Source organism: Anser cygnoides, chromosome 20, assembly GCF_040182565.1.
Source record: "Anser cygnoides isolate HZ-2024a breed goose chromosome 20, Taihu_goose_T2T_genome, whole genome shotgun sequence".
NCBI lineage: Eukaryota > Metazoa > Chordata > Aves > Anseriformes > Anatidae > Anser > Anser cygnoides.
In genome coordinates this window covers 3,291,806-3,306,683 of record NC_089892.1, presented here as the reverse complement: position 1 = coordinate 3,306,683, position 14,878 = coordinate 3,291,806, and the positions used below count along the sequence as shown (strand labels likewise).

At 55.2% G+C, this 14,878-nt stretch overlaps 1 protein-coding gene across 2 annotated transcripts in view; it reads left to right on the top strand.

The window, feature by feature from the left end:
- Positions 1–14,878, top strand: part of NOTCH1 (notch receptor 1) — a 41,025-nt gene extending 26,147 nt beyond the window's left edge. Inside the window, exons 14-34 of one of the 2 annotated variants that reach the window (XM_066980631.1) lie at positions 20–165; positions 381–494; positions 1,437–1,556; positions 1,683–1,835; positions 2,224–2,452; positions 2,588–2,789; positions 2,958–3,111; positions 3,407–3,591; positions 3,772–3,904; positions 4,219–4,476; positions 4,576–4,688; positions 5,155–5,726; positions 6,431–6,859; positions 7,638–7,786; positions 8,382–8,598; positions 8,953–9,043; positions 9,320–9,485; positions 10,248–10,543; positions 10,866–11,013; positions 11,115–11,212; positions 11,573–14,878. In XM_066980631.1, coding sequence (XP_066836732.1) covers positions 20–165; positions 381–494; positions 1,437–1,556; positions 1,683–1,835; positions 2,224–2,452; positions 2,588–2,789; positions 2,958–3,111; positions 3,407–3,591; positions 3,772–3,904; positions 4,219–4,476; positions 4,576–4,688; positions 5,155–5,726; positions 6,431–6,859; positions 7,638–7,786; positions 8,382–8,598; positions 8,953–9,043; positions 9,320–9,485; positions 10,248–10,543; positions 10,866–11,013; positions 11,115–11,212; positions 11,573–13,039 — 5,440 coding nt within the window. In that variant the 3' untranslated portion in view covers positions 13,040–14,878. The remainder of the gene's footprint in view (positions 1–19; positions 166–380; positions 495–1,436; positions 1,557–1,682; positions 1,836–2,223; positions 2,453–2,587; positions 2,790–2,957; positions 3,112–3,406; positions 3,592–3,771; positions 3,905–4,218; positions 4,477–4,575; positions 4,689–5,154; positions 5,727–6,430; positions 6,860–7,637; positions 7,787–8,381; positions 8,599–8,952; positions 9,044–9,319; positions 9,486–10,247; positions 10,544–10,865; positions 11,014–11,114; positions 11,213–11,572) is intronic. The other variant, XM_066980632.1, reaches the window with a different exon arrangement.

The following is a 14,878-nucleotide window of genomic DNA, read 5'->3' as shown; positions in this document are numbered from 1 at the left end:
TCTTAATTCTTCCCCAAAGGTACCGGTGCGATTGCGACCCAGGCTGGAGCGGGACAAACTGCGACATCAACAATAATGAGTGTGAATCCAATCCCTGCATGAACGGTGGCACCTGCAAGGACATGACCAGCGGCTACATCTGCACCTGCAGGGAAGGGTTCAGCGGTAAGGACGTGGCCGGGGCGTGGGTGGGAGCCCTGGGAGATGTCACTGTGGGGAGATGCCTGGTCTGGGTGGAAGACGTGGCAGTGCCATCAGCCCAGGGACCTTCAGCTGTGTCTGGGCTCCCAGGGCTTGAACTTACAGCAGGAGGCTCCCCTCCCATGAGCACGCCTCCGTCACGGCCAGTTTTGCACCTGCATTTCTGTTTCCTTTCCTAGGACCCAACTGCCAGACCAATATCAACGAGTGTGCTTCCAACCCCTGCCTGAATCAGGGCACCTGCATCGATGACGTGGCCGGCTACACCTGCAACTGCCTCCTGCCCTACACAGGTGAGGGGGCAGCACCCCACGCCCCCAGCCCTCCCGTGGGGCTGGCAGTGGCAAAGCCGTCCCGGTGTGCGTGCACCGCACGCGGGGGCTTCCCTAACACTGCCCCGTGGGGCTGCCCACGGCTCCACCTCCCCGTGCCACAGCACAGCTGGAGGAAACACCGAGGAGCTTTGGGAAGCAGCCGGGCAGAGCTTCCTCCTTCCTCCTCCTCCTCCTCCTCCTCCTCTGGGGCACCGAGGTGGTGGCAGGGCCTCAGCCGCAGCCCGCGCCCTGGGCATCAGCACCGGGAACCCTCCTCGCTGCCAGGGGGGGCCCCCTTTGCTCGCCCGCCCTGGTGCCCCCGCTGGAAAAAGCGAGCTGAGGCCGGGGGCCGGGGGGTTCTGCTGAGCCGATTCCTGTTTGCCGTCCTCCTGCTTCCGCTCGCGCAGAGCGGCCGCCGGAGCACAATTGCAGGAAGCTCTGAGCTGTTTCCTGCCTTCGGCAGTGGCCATAGAAACCCCTGGGGGGGGGGGGGGACGGGACGGGGCAGGCGGGGAGTGGAAGGCTCTGGAAAATAGCAAAGGCCAGTTTGGGAGATACTGGCTGACAGGGAAGATAAGGGTTCGGAGGGAACGTGTCCCTTGGCTGGACGTAAACAGGAAAAGCGGCTGAGAGGGGGGGGGAGCATAAGGGGGAAAGCAACCCCAAGCAGTGCTTCCCCTTCCAAAGGAAACGAGCGGCCCTTTAACGAAGCCCAGATTTTAAGTGTTTAAAGGGTTCCTGGGGGACCGGGGGTCACAAAGGGCTCAGGGATGGAGGAAGCAGCCCAGGGGAGGCTGCCCAAGGGTGGGATGGGGGGGGCCCAGGGCTGGCAGCAGCCCCAGGGGTGTGAATGGGGACCGTGGGGACTTGGGCTACCCGTTATTTGGGGGAGGGCATCAGCGGCCACTTGTGCCTGCACAGGAGCCACCTGCGAGGACGTGCTGGCCCCCTGCGCCGGCGGCCCCTGCAAGAACGGCGGCGAGTGCCGGGAGTCGGAGGACTACGAGAGCTTCTCCTGCGTTTGCCCGCCCGGCTGGCAAGGTGGGCGCTGCTGCGGGGGGCGCTGCCCTGCGGCGGGCTGCGGCGGGTGCTCGGGGCAAGGCGTCCGTCCCCAGGGACGTCCGCCAGCGCCTCCAGCTCACGGTGCCCGACCCGCTGTGTCCGCAGGTCAGACGTGCGAGATCGACATCAACGAGTGCGTGAAGAGCCCCTGCCGCAACGGGGCCACGTGCCAGAACACCAACGGCAGCTACCGCTGCCTCTGCAGGGCGGGCTTCGCCGGCCGCAACTGCGACACCGACATTGACGACTGCCAGCCCAGTAAGAGCAATATGCCCCCCGTGCTTTTACGCCAGCGCCGAGCCCCCGGCTTCCCTGCGCTCCTGGGGTTGGGGTCAGCCTCCCCGTGCACAGGGAGCCCTCCGTGTGGGTCTGGGTCGGCCCCGTTCCTTTGGGAACGTCTCCATCCCGTCCCGATGGAGCTGCGTCAATCCGGGCCAGGTGGTAGGTGGCAGGAAGGAGGCTGGGGGGGGGACAGTGACGTGCAGGCAGTGAGCAAGCGTGTCCCACGTGCCCTCCGCGTTCCCAGTCCCCAGCTAGGGCTGGGCTGGCCTCTGTCCCATCCCTTTTCGTGGCTGGGGGACGTTTGTGTGGGCAACACCAGGGCTGGACCCGCTGCATTGTAATGTGCACGTCCTCTCCCGTCCAGATCCGTGCCACAACGGCGGCTCTTGCTCGGACAGCGTGGGCACGTTCTTCTGCGAGTGCCTGGCCGGCTTCCGCGGCCCCAAGTGCGAGGAGGACATCAACGAGTGCGCCAGCAACCCCTGCAAGAACGGGGCCAACTGCACCGACTGCGTCAACAGCTACACCTGCACCTGCCCCTCCGGCTTCAGCGGCATCCACTGCGAGAACAACACTCCCGACTGCACCGAGAGGTACTGCCGTGTGCGACGGGGTCCCCGTGCTGCCCTATGGCCCCAGACGAGCCCTGTGGGTCTGCGGGGGTTTTGAGGCTGGGGTCTGGCATGGAGCGGCACTGGCTCACACAGATGCGGCGTTTGTGTTCCCAGCTCCTGCTTCAACGGTGGGACCTGTGTGGATGGCATCAACACGTTCACCTGCCTCTGTCCGGCCGGCTTCACGGGCAGCTACTGCGAGCACAACATCAACGAGTGCGACTCCAAGCCGTGCCTCAACGGGGGCACCTGTCAGGACAGCTACGGGACGTACAAGTGCACGTGTCCCCAGGGATACACCGGGCTCAACTGCCAGGTAGAGGAGGCTTGGGCGGTCATGGGCACTGCCCCCGGTCCTGTCAATGCATGCCAACCGGGGGGATTTCGGGGGTCTCTGTGGTCTCTGCCCTGGGTGCAGGGCTGGGTCTGTATCCTGTAGAAGCCCCCCTGGGTCCTGACTCCATCCCCTGCTGTCCCCTCCCAGAACCTGGTGCGTTGGTGCGACTCCTCGCCCTGCAAGAACGGGGGGAAGTGCTGGCAGACCAACAACCTGTACCGCTGCGAGTGCAACAGCGGCTGGACCGGGCTCTACTGCGACGTCCCCAGCGTCTCCTGCGAGGTGGCTGCAAAGCAGCAAGGTGCGTCCCTGCCGTCGTTCCCTGCAGCCGTGTGTGGTCTCACAGGGCTGGGGGGTCCCCAAGGCCTCCCGTGCTGGGCTCCAAGCGGGGTCTCTCGGTGGGGACCACGCTCAGGTCTCTTGGTGGGGACCTTTGCACAGTGCAGAGCGATCTCAGGGTTTGCTGTCATGTGCACCCACCGCCCTGGGGCTGTATTTCCTGGTGGGACACGCAGTACAAAGGGTGGCCAGGATTTGGCCCTGCAGTGCCTGGGTGTCGCTGAGGTCCCCGCATCTCTCGGTGCTCTCCCCGGCAGGTATCGACGTCGCACACCTCTGCAGGAACTCGGGGCTCTGCGTGGACACCGGCAACACTCACTTCTGCCGCTGCCAGGCCGGCTACACCGGCAGCTACTGCGAGGAGCAGGTGGACGAGTGCTCCCCAAACCCCTGCCAGAACGGAGCCACCTGCACGGATTACCTGGGAGGCTACTCCTGCGAGGTGGGTGCTGTCCTCATGCGGTGCCGTGGGGCAGGGCGAGGGCAGCGAGGGCTGTGTTGGGCCCTTTCTGGGGGTTGTGGTAGCGCCAGGGGCAGGAACAGAGCAGCCGTTCGTATATCCCAGGCACCGTGTGGCAACTGGGTGAACATCTCTGACAGCTCCCCTCTTCCCTCCTTGTAGTGCGTGGCTGGTTATCATGGAGTTAACTGCTCGGAGGAGATCAATGAGTGCTTGTCCCACCCGTGCCAGAATGGAGGAACCTGCATCGATCTCATCAATACCTACAAATGCTCCTGCCCCAGAGGAACCCAAGGTAAATTAATTCCCCAGGCTGGGGCATTAGCGGGTTGAATGCAGATATCCTCGGTATCTGCTCATTAGCTGCTCAGGCTAGCAGAAGCAAACGCAACGATAGAGGATTGTGTTTGCTCGCGAGCTTAGCCATCAAGGCCACGCAACCTTGGACACGAGCTGCACGGTGCTGCGTGCTTCCCGCCAGAGCGGTGGCTCAGACTGCCATTGAGTTGGTCAGGCTCAGCCCCTTTGCAGGGAAGGTTCGCACGAGGGACCACCGGGCACCCCGATACTGTTTGATGAGCTGTGTGGGTTGTTCCCCCATTTCTCTAGGGGTGCACTGTGAAATCAATGTGGATGACTGCAGCCCTTTCTTTGATCCTGTCACCCTGGGGCCCAAGTGCTTTAACAATGGCAAGTGCACGGATCGGGTAGGTGGCTACAGCTGCATCTGCCCCCCTGGCTTTGTAGGGGAGCGCTGCGAGGGAGACGTCAACGAGTGCCTGTCCAACCCCTGCGACGCGCGCGGCACCCAGAACTGCGTGCAGCGGGTCAATGACTACAAATGCGAGTGCCGGCCTGGCTACGCAGGTGAGCGCTGCGTCCTTCCCGCTCCCTGTGGCGCCTGGCCACCCCGAGCACCTCGCACGCCTCCCTCCGCCCCTTACACCCTCCTCTCTCCCTCTGCAGGGCGTCGCTGCGACACCGTGGTGGACGGCTGCAAGGGCAAGCCCTGCAGGAATGGGGGAACGTGCGCTGTGGCCAGCAACACCGGCCGCGGCTTCATCTGCAAGTGCCCCCCGGTAGGTACCTGCTGCTCTCCAGCTCCCAGCACGGGGCGTTGCACGGGCCCTGCAGGTCGCAGAGAGGAGGAATATCCGTGCATTTGTACCTTCCTTACCCCCACGGGGATATGGTGCCTGTCAGGGAGGAGGAGGAGGAGGCTCACCCTGTGACACCCAGCTCTGTAGGACAGGCTCCTTGCCATCTTGTTGGTGGACGATGAATTTTCCGTGTTGCACCACATAAAGGTGGAGCAGGCAGCTGTGGAGAAGAGCTCTCTGTTTTCAGGGGGATGCTCTAACAGGGTTCACATCCTAGATTATCCTTGCCCGTCACTAGTTTCAGGGGAAGCGCCAGCGCCGTGCCCTGGCCAGGTCTATCTGATCACCCCTGCGTTTGCGCTCAGTTTCCCAGAACACGCACGTGGTTTAGGACACAGGGCAGCGTCGCTTTATTCTGACTCCCTCTGTGCTGTCACCTGCCCAGGGCTTTGTGGGTGCCACCTGTGAGAACGACTCCCGCACCTGCGGGAACTTGCACTGCCTGAACGGCGGCACCTGCATCTCCATCCACAAGAGCTCCAAGTGCATGTGCGCCCCGGCCTTCACGGGGCCCGAGTGCCAGTACCCGGCCAGCAGCCCCTGCACCTCCAACCCCTGCTACAACGGGGGCACCTGCGAGTTCCTCAGCGACGCTCCCCCTTATTACCACTGCAACTGCCCTGCTAACTTCAACGGCCTCAACTGCCACATCCTCGACTTCGATTTCCAAGGCGGGTTCGGGCAGGACATCATCCCACCCAAAATTGAGGAGAAGTGCGAGATCGCGGTTTGTGCCGGGTATGCCGGCAACAAGATCTGCGACGGCAAGTGCAACAACCACGCCTGCGGCTGGGACGGGGGTGACTGCTCCCTCAACTTCAATGACCCCTGGAAGAACTGCTCGCAGTCGCTGCAGTGCTGGAAGTACTTCAACGACGGCAAGTGCGACTCTCAGTGCAATAACGCGGGCTGCCTGTACGATGGGTTCGACTGCCAGAAGTACGAAGGGCAGTGCAAGTAAGTGACACTCTTGCTCATTGACCCTCTTGCTTTAAAGCCCTGATCTCTCAGATCTTCTGGTGGTATCTGCTAAAGTTCCTCAGTGCGGAGCTGTTGTTGGCTCTCTTCCTTCTCTTCTCCTGCACATGGGGCTGCATCTCAAGCGACCACGCTTCCCCATGGTCTTACAGAGTTTTATTTATGCTTTGAAGCTTTCTGTGCTTGGCTTCCCTGCCCTGGCCTGTATCATGCCACAAAAGTGAATTTGCAGCTTGCAGTAGTGTCACGGTCAGTTTCAGTGTAGTAAGAGCTCAGATGGAAGACCAACCACAAAACACGGTATGAACATCGAGGCGTTTACCAAACGTTGTCTTTGGCAACAGCAGGAACTTGATCCCAGATTTCTGGACAAATGCTGGTCTGAGCAACTATTCCATGTCCCCATGTCTTTTCTGAGTCACTGTAATTTGTCCTCGTTTTCTGGCATCTGAATTGTGACTTACAATTTCACAGCTGCTGTCTTTCACCCCAGATGTGGATGCTTTGCAGTCCTGCATAGAACAGATCCCTTCTATGTAAATTGCTTTCATGTTCATTAGGATAAAAAGTGTTGACCCAGAAGAGAGGCCTTTGTGAAGCACGAGTTATTTTCTTAGCAGACAGGTAATATGCACAATGCTTAGCCTAATTCATTCTTCTGCCTCTCTTTTTCTTCTGCCCAGCCCTCTGTATGATCAGTACTGCAAGGACCACTTCTCAGATGGTCACTGTGACCAGGGCTGCAATAATTTTGAGTGCGAATGGGATGGTCTGGACTGTGCAAACAATATGCCGGAGAAGCTTGCAGACGGCACCCTGGTGGTGGTGGTGCTGATCACCCCCGAGAACCTGAAGAACAACTCCTTCAATTTCCTGCGGGAGCTGAGCCGCGTGCTGCACACCAACGTCGTCTTCAAGAAGAACTCCAAGGGAGAGTATATGATCTTCCCCTACTACGGCAACGAGGAGGAGCTGAAAAAGCATTACATCAAGAGGTCAACAGAGGACTGGTCAGATATGTCCAGTGCTGTCATCAACAAAGTAAAGACCAGCCTCTACTCCCGGGCTGGCAGGAGGCAAAAGAGAGAGCTCGATCAGATGGACATCAGAGGGTAAGGGGGACCAGTGGGTTCCTTTTCGCCGAGCAGCGTTTGTTTTGTGTGTTGATAATAGTAACATGCTATAAAGAAGAGGATGTAGGCCAGATAATTGTATTTAGATGTTGCTTTCTGTGTGAATAGAAACCGGATTTTGCTCTCATGTGGGAAAAGCGAGCGATCGCTCAGGAATCGCTGATACAATGCTGCGCCGACTCTCACGGTTGAGGGAGCCTTGTGCATTGTTGGGAGCCGGGCTGGGCTGGGTGGGACCTGGAAGCCGAGGCTGGCCTGACCGTCTGTCTGACTGCAGGAAGTCATTAAGCTAAGCCTCAGTTTCTCCCTGGGAAATGCTTCCTAGAGCTTTGTTGTAAAGCTCAATCGCTGCAAACTGTGTTTGGAGATCTCTGGTATAAACATATAGATCTAACCCTCTCCCTCTCTGCGGGCTCAATCAAAAGTCACCAAAACCAAAGGAGTTCGAGCAGCGAAACTGATGTGAAAGGTTTTAAGGCTCCCAAGCAGCATGATTTAAGACACTCTGGTGTCTGGGTAGTCTTAAAGCATTGTGAAGCGGAGACTCCCCTGCATTCCCGTGGATAAGGAGTCAGGCTTTGTCGTGTTCATTGAGATAAATCCAATAGACCACCGGTGTGAGCCACAGAGAAGCGGGGAAATGGGTTCCCACCTTCTAATTCCCACTGATGGGGGGTTAAGGAGGGGAGGGAGACGGATCTTGCCTGCCTTTGCAGCGTGATCGTCGCACCTCATTTCTCATTGACTCTTCTCGCAGATCCATCGTCTACTTGGAAATTGATAACCGTCAGTGCATCCAGTCGTCTTCCCAGTGCTTCCAGAGTGCAACCGACGTGGCGGCGTTCCTGGGTGCCTTGGCCTCCCTTGGCAACCTGAACATACCCTACAAAATAGAAGCCGTTAAAAGTAAGCAGGGCTGGTCGGCTGGGGGAGAGAGCACTGAAACCTCCCAGTCTCATCTGTGTTTGGTTCTCTGTCGGCTGACTCAGATGCCGCAGTTGAGCACAGCCTGGTTTTGAAACCTTGCACCTTGTTTTTAAGTCTGTTTTTAAAAATGATACAAAAAACTGTTTATTTTTGCTTATTCCTGGTTTATTTCAAAATCATTATCACTATAAAAGTTTAAAAAAAACACAGCCCAACCAGCTCCAATCAATCAGTGACATGCAAGGAGTTGAAGTTTGTATCTTGAAAATCCCCCCTAAATCCTTTTGTCTTAACAGCTCAATGCGAGCGCAATGATTTGAAGTTTGCTAATCCTTTTCCTTAAAGGAGAAAAAAGTAAAGCTGTCTCCTGATGCAGGCTGGCTTGTGCAGCGGAGAATTTGCCGATAGTTTGCAATTCTGATTAATAGCGTATAAAATGACCTTATTTTGGGGGGGCTGATTTAGATCAGCCTTAGGTACCTTTATTAACTAATTTTGCTTCATTTCCACTCTGTCACTGGTTTGCTATGCAGCTTAATGTCTCAGCGTCTCCTTGTGCCCCACTGTTTTTCAGGTGAAACGGCTGAACCCACGAGGAACTCCCAGCTGTATCCTATGTACGTGGTGGTAGCTGTGCTGGTCCTGCTTGCTTTCATCGGAGTGGGAGTACTGGTATCTCGTAAGCGGCGCAGGGAGCATGGGCAGCTTTGGTTCCCAGAGGGCTTCAAAGTGACAGAGTCAAGCAAGAAGAAGCGACGAGAGCCGCTTGGGGAGGATTCTGTTGGACTGAAGTGAGTAATTTGCGTGTTAGCCTGTTAAACACAGCGGAGTGGGGCTGTCTGGGGGCTCTTCTGGAGAATCCCATCAGAGTTTTGTCCTCTAGTGCATCCTAGCAGAGTAGTTGGGAGGAGAAAAATTGGGTTTCGTATTGTTCTGCATGGGGAAAATCACGTTCTAGTTTGGAGGAGGTTTTTAAATGATTCTTGATCCATTTGCACTTGGTAAAATATGAAAGGCACCTTGAGGGGAACTTCCTGAAAATCTTCTTTTGATTCTTCTTCTGTGCATGTGTATAAATAAGCACAGCCCATCCCGTATCAGTTCCTGCGGAGGAGCTAATTTTTTGCATGGTTTTGTTTTTAAAGACCCCTCAAAAACGCTTCAGATGGCACACTGATGGATGACAACCAAAATGAGTGGGGTGATGAGGAGACCTTGGACACCAAGAAGTTCAGGGTAAGCTACCTGCAGGATTTCCTTTCTGTGCTGCAAGTAGTCACTCGCTCGGCTGTGGCACGGGAGGGCAGAGCACTGGGAAAGCAGCAGGACGGATTCCCCTTCGGGGCCCGGTCTGTGCTGCTCACCACGTCTGAAGGCTGCTTTCCAAACCTGCGTGTATGGCGAACGCGCCGTTGGGGCTTGCAGAATTTTCCGTGTTGCAGCTCAGCTCCCCCCTCCCACACCTGCCTCGTGTGTTTTTCGTGGTGCTCATCCCCTTTTGTCCTCCCGCAGTTTGAGGAGCAGGCGATGCTGCCCGATTCAGATGATCAGACGGACCACAGGCAGTGGACCCAACAGCACCTGGATGCCGCCGACCTCCGCATATCCTCCATGGCACCTACTCCACCGCAGGGTGAAATCGATGCAGACTGCATGGATGTCAACGTGAGAGGTCCCGGTAAGGCGGATTCCTTGCCTTTGCTGCGCTGCTCCTCGGCTAATCCGAAATCCTCGCTGGCTGCCTGCAGATGGGCAGTCCCAGACAGACCTGCCCAGCTCTGTTCCTAATGCTACTGTCCCTGCCCTCTCAGCCCCATGTCACAGTCACTGCTCACCACTCTGCATCACACGATTGCTGTTCTGCATGAGAGAGGGACCCTGACAAATTTTGCTTTCCGTAAGATCTCTTTATTTGATCACAGAGAAGGAAACTAGAGGATACAGGAAAAGTACCTATTAAATCCTCCAGCTTCCCTCCCTGCCACTCCAAGATTCCTCTCCTCCCACCGAACTGCACATTTAACAGTTTTCAGGTTTTTAACTATGTTAATAGTTACTAGACTTTTAAATTATTTCAAACATTTGGTCTTCCTCACCTCTGTGAAATTGTCTTCTCAAATACCGAAAATATTTAAGGCTGCGCGGTAGTGTGCTAAAGTTTGCTTTGAGCAACCTCCCGTAGAAATTGCACCTTGCACGTTGCAGTGTGCAGGCTAGCAGATGAAACAGGAAAACCAGCGAGCGGTGAGATAACCACTAAGGAATTTCACATCCATATCAGAGGAAGGATGTTCATGTTTGATGTGCAGAGCCAGTCAGGAACTCGGTCTTTATGCACCCCTGAGAATAAGCATCTCTTGCAGGCAGAACATCTCGCTGAGCCGCCTGCATTACAGAAAGGTACAAAAAAAGCCTTTTTTTTCCCCCCTGTGCTTTCCAGATGGCTTCACCCCCCTCATGATCGCCTCGTGCAGCGGAGGCGGGCTGGAGACTGGCAACAGCGAAGAGGAGGACGATGCCCCCGCCGTCATCTCGGACTTCATTTACCAAGGCGCCAGCCTGCACAACCAGACTGACCGCACGGGCGAGACCGCGCTGCACCTGGCCGCCCGCTACTCCCGCTCCGACGCTGCCAAGCGCCTGCTGGAAGCCAGCGCCGACGCGAACATCCAGGATAACATGGGCAGGACTCCCCTCCACGCGGCCGTCTCCGCCGACGCCCAAGGAGTCTTCCAGGTAACCGATCCCTTCTCCTTCGCCGCCGGTTTTCTGCAGAAGGTACTCGTGCTGCACGTCGGGTCGGTCACAAGGCCGATCTTATCCCGGTGTCGCCAGTTTGTCCCAGCAGGGTGCGTGGTGGAAGTCTGGATAACCAGAGCCACCCGAATCCCACGAGGCAGCAATCCTGGGCTGCCCTCCTGATGTGCACCCAGGGCAGGGAAGGGACGGGAGGGACCAGCCCATGGGAAGGGGCTTCTGAGTTCTGAGCTGTGGGTGTCACTGCTGTCTGTCCTGCCTGACGTTTGTGCTTCCCGTGCTTCGATCCTGGTCCCGGCAGATCCTTATCAGGAACAGGGCAACCGATCTGGATGCCCGCATGCACGACGGGACCACCCCTCTGATCCTGGCTGCTCGCCTGGCTGTGGAGGGCATGCTGGAGGATCTCATCAACTGCCACGCAGACGTCAACGCCGTGGATGATCTAGGTACTGCAGGCGACTGAAACACGGGCTCGAAGAAAAGGGCTGTTTTCTGGTCCTCTAACCTCTCGCTAATGCTCGGTGTGTTTCCTGGCCTTCCTCTGTAGGCAAGTCAGCACTGCACTGGGCAGCGGCCGTGAATAACATTGAAGCTGCAGTCGTCCTTCTGAAGAACGGTGCCAACAAGGACATGCAGAACAATAAGGTAGGGGGCTTATTGTGTTGTTCTGCTGTGACTCGAGGAGTGGTATTCAGCTCGAGGAAGCAATGTGGGGTTTGGTGTTACGGGTGATGCCGATGGCCTGTGCAGCGCTTGGTAAGGGGTTTGATACGGTGTTAGTGCGGCCATCTCCCTGCATGTTCTGGGGCACTCATGGGGCTCCTGGTTTGGTATCAGTACAAGGCCGTGGCTCAGCAGCATAAAAACAGGCAGCGGCAAAGCCTCACCAGAGGAGGGGCAGTTACAGCCTCTGCACCCAGCTGCGTGGTGCTGGGCGAGGAGCTCAGGGAAGCGTTAGCCAGGAAAATCTGAACACGAACCTAATCATCTCTGCTGGGTTTCTAGGAGGAGACCCCGCTGTTCCTCGCGGCCAGAGAGGGGAGCTACGAAACGGCCAAAGTCCTCCTGGACCATTTTGCGAACCGCGACATCACGGACCACATGGACCGGCTCCCGCGGGACATCGCGCAGGAGCGCATGCACCACGACATCGTGAGGCTGCTGGACGAGTACAACCTGGTGCGGAGCCCGCCGCTGCACAACGGCCCCCTGGGGGCACCCACGCTGTCCCCGCCGCTCTGCTCCCCCAACAGCTACATCGGCAACCTGAAACCCGCCGTCCAGGGCAAGAAGGCCAGGAAGCCGAGTACCAAGGGCCTGAGCTGCAACGGCAAGGATGCCAAAGACCTGAAGGCCCGGAGGAAAAAGTCACAAGATGGAAAAGGCTGTCTGCTTGACAACTCCAGCGTGCTGTCCCCAGTGGACTCCCTGGAGTCGCCCCACGGGTACCTGTCAGATGTCGCCTCTCCTCCGCTGATGACCTCTCCGTTTCAGCAGTCCCCTTCCATGCCTCTGAATCACCTGCCGGGCATGCCCGATGCCCACATGAGCATCAACCACCTCAACATGGCGGGGAAGCAGGATATGGCCATGGGAAACTCCAGCAGGATGGCCTTCGATTCGGTGCCGCCACGTCTCTCGCACCTCCCCGTCTCCAGCCCCAGCACAGCCATGAGCAACGCCCCGATGAATTTCTCCGTCGGCGGAGCCGCCGGCCTGAACGGGCAGTGCGACTGGCTGAGCAGGCTGCAGACGGGCATGGTGCAGAATCAGTACAACCCCCTGAGGGGCAACATGCAGCCGGGGGCGCACCAGCAGACGCAGAACCTGCAGCACGGCATGATGACCTCCCTGCACAACGGCTTGCCCACCACCAGCTTGTCGCAGATGATGAGCTACCAGGCCATGCCCAACACCCGGCTGGCCTCCCAGCCTCACCTGATGCAGAGCCAGCAGCTCCAGCAGCTCCAGCAACAGCAGCTGCAGCAGCCCGGCATGCAGCCGCAGCAGCCCCCGCAGCAACCCGCGCAGCCGCCGCCGCAGCAGCCGCAGCAGCACCACAGCGCCGGCTCCAACGCCAGCGGCCACATCGGCCAAAATTTCCTCGGTACCGAGCTGAGCCAGCCCGACCTGCAGCCGGTGAGCGGCAGCACCATGGCGGTGCACACCATCCTGCCGCAAGATTCGCAGCTGCTGCCCACGTCCCTGCCGTCCTCCCTCGCGCAGCCCATGACCACCACGCAGTTTCTAACGCCGCCCTCCCAGCACAGTTATTCCTCCCCCTTGGACAACACCCCCAGCCACCAGCTCCAGGTGCCCGACCACCCCTTCCTAACGCCGTCTCCGGAGTCGCCGGACCAGTGGTCGAGCTCGTCTCCTCACTCCAACGTGTCCGACTGGTCCGAGGGCATCTCCAGCCCCCCGACCAGCATGCAGTCGCAGATGGGACACATCCCCGAAGCCTTCAAGTGAGACGCCGGGTTTCAGAGACGCTGCCGCGCGGGGGGAGCTGGAGGGAGATCTTTTTTTCACAGGACGTTGGATGCTTTTATTAAAGGATCCTTTTTAAATATGTTTTTATACGAGAATAAAAAGACAAATTAATTCTTTTTTTTTTTTTTTTAGTATTTATTTATGTACTTTTTATTTTACATGAAAACACTGCCTTCTTATTTATATGTTCTATTGTTAAGAACTCAATGTGAGACACCAGTTGTGTTTCAAGAAATCAAGAAACTAGGTGTTTATAGGACATTCTCTTTTGATTGGGGGGTTCGTTGTGCTGTTTTGAGAGAAAATGTTTATGTAAAGCTATAAGCAACCATTTGGGATTCTGAAATGCCATTAATTTATTTTTTTGCTCTTTCAAGTCAGAAAGAGATGTAAAAAAGAAAAGAATTGACTAAAAATACCACTCCTTTTGGGGAAAAAAAAATTAAGCATGGACAGATTTTTGAAATGTACTTTAAAATGTTTCCTTTGCTGTTCTATCTGAGAGGACATTTTATGGTACCAGTCATGAATCTTTGTTTAAATTTCAGTATTATATAGTTGTATATTTGCCTTGGTAATAGAAATTTTTGTTCTCTCTCTTTTTATATATATATATAAAAATATATTTAAATGATTTTTATGATCTAAAAAATAAATAAATCAGGATTATGGACCTGTAAGAACAGGATCTAAGCTTAAAAAAAAAAAACAAAACAACAACAACCTTACATAACACGAACACTGTTCCCCACCAAAAAGAAGAGTATCTGCCAAACTTTCTAAGACAGCAAACCCATAACTATGGAGTATATACCAAACCCATAGCTGTGGAGTTTATACACAAAGGAGACTTAATTTTACTTTGAATATCTTTATTGTGTTTTTTTTTCTTGTTGATGTTTTTGTGTTTGCATTTGAGGAACTGTTTAAGAAATAAATGCCAATATAAACTTGTAAACCGCATCCTTATTTTAAGGATGGCCTGCCTGTTTTAAAGAAGGCGTGTCGATTAATGCAGACAACCTGAGCGAGACTGCGAAGCATTACAACGCTGCCACCACCGCGTGCTCGCCCGTGCCCCCGGCTCCCTGGCTGGGTGTTGGGCGAGGGGCACGGCCGGGTTTCGTGGGATGCCAGGCTGTCGAAGCAGGGGGCGAGGACAGCACAGCTGAGCCTGTGCTTTGAAACGTTAACATTTTGTTCTTGTTAGTCTGGAGTGATGCATCTTTTTTTATATTGATGTGCACTCGTTCTGTGTATCATGTAAAATATAGTATAAGCCTGTGGCAGATTTAATGTTTGTAAATATGTTTTTTTTTAAGAAAAGGTGGATTTTGTTTCAAAAATCTAAATGAGCAAGTCTTAAATATATCATAAATATATCACCTTATAGAGGTGTTGGAATATCACTCGCTCGGGTGCGAAGGCAAGCAGACACCCTCCGACTAGACATGTATGGGACAGGCAAATAGAGTGCAGTTAATCCAGAAAACCTAAGAAAAAGGTTCCTTTTCCTCATTCCTTTTTATTAGAACGCCAAATAAAATGGATATTTCTCAAGGCACAAAGCTTTGTTGAGCACTCATCTTAGCAACATTTCAGACCACAGTTATTGTGACATCCCTAAAATGAGTGATAAAAACATCACGTGGTGTTGAATCTTCCTATGTTTTATAAACTAGAGTGTAGTTTAAGAAAAGATATCTTCTGTAATAAAGTTATCTACATGCAAAGTTGTAGTTTGCAAAAATGATGTATTTTTTTTGGTTAACTGATTTGCAATAAATGGTGCTTCTCAGCATCTAGATTTTACTAAAA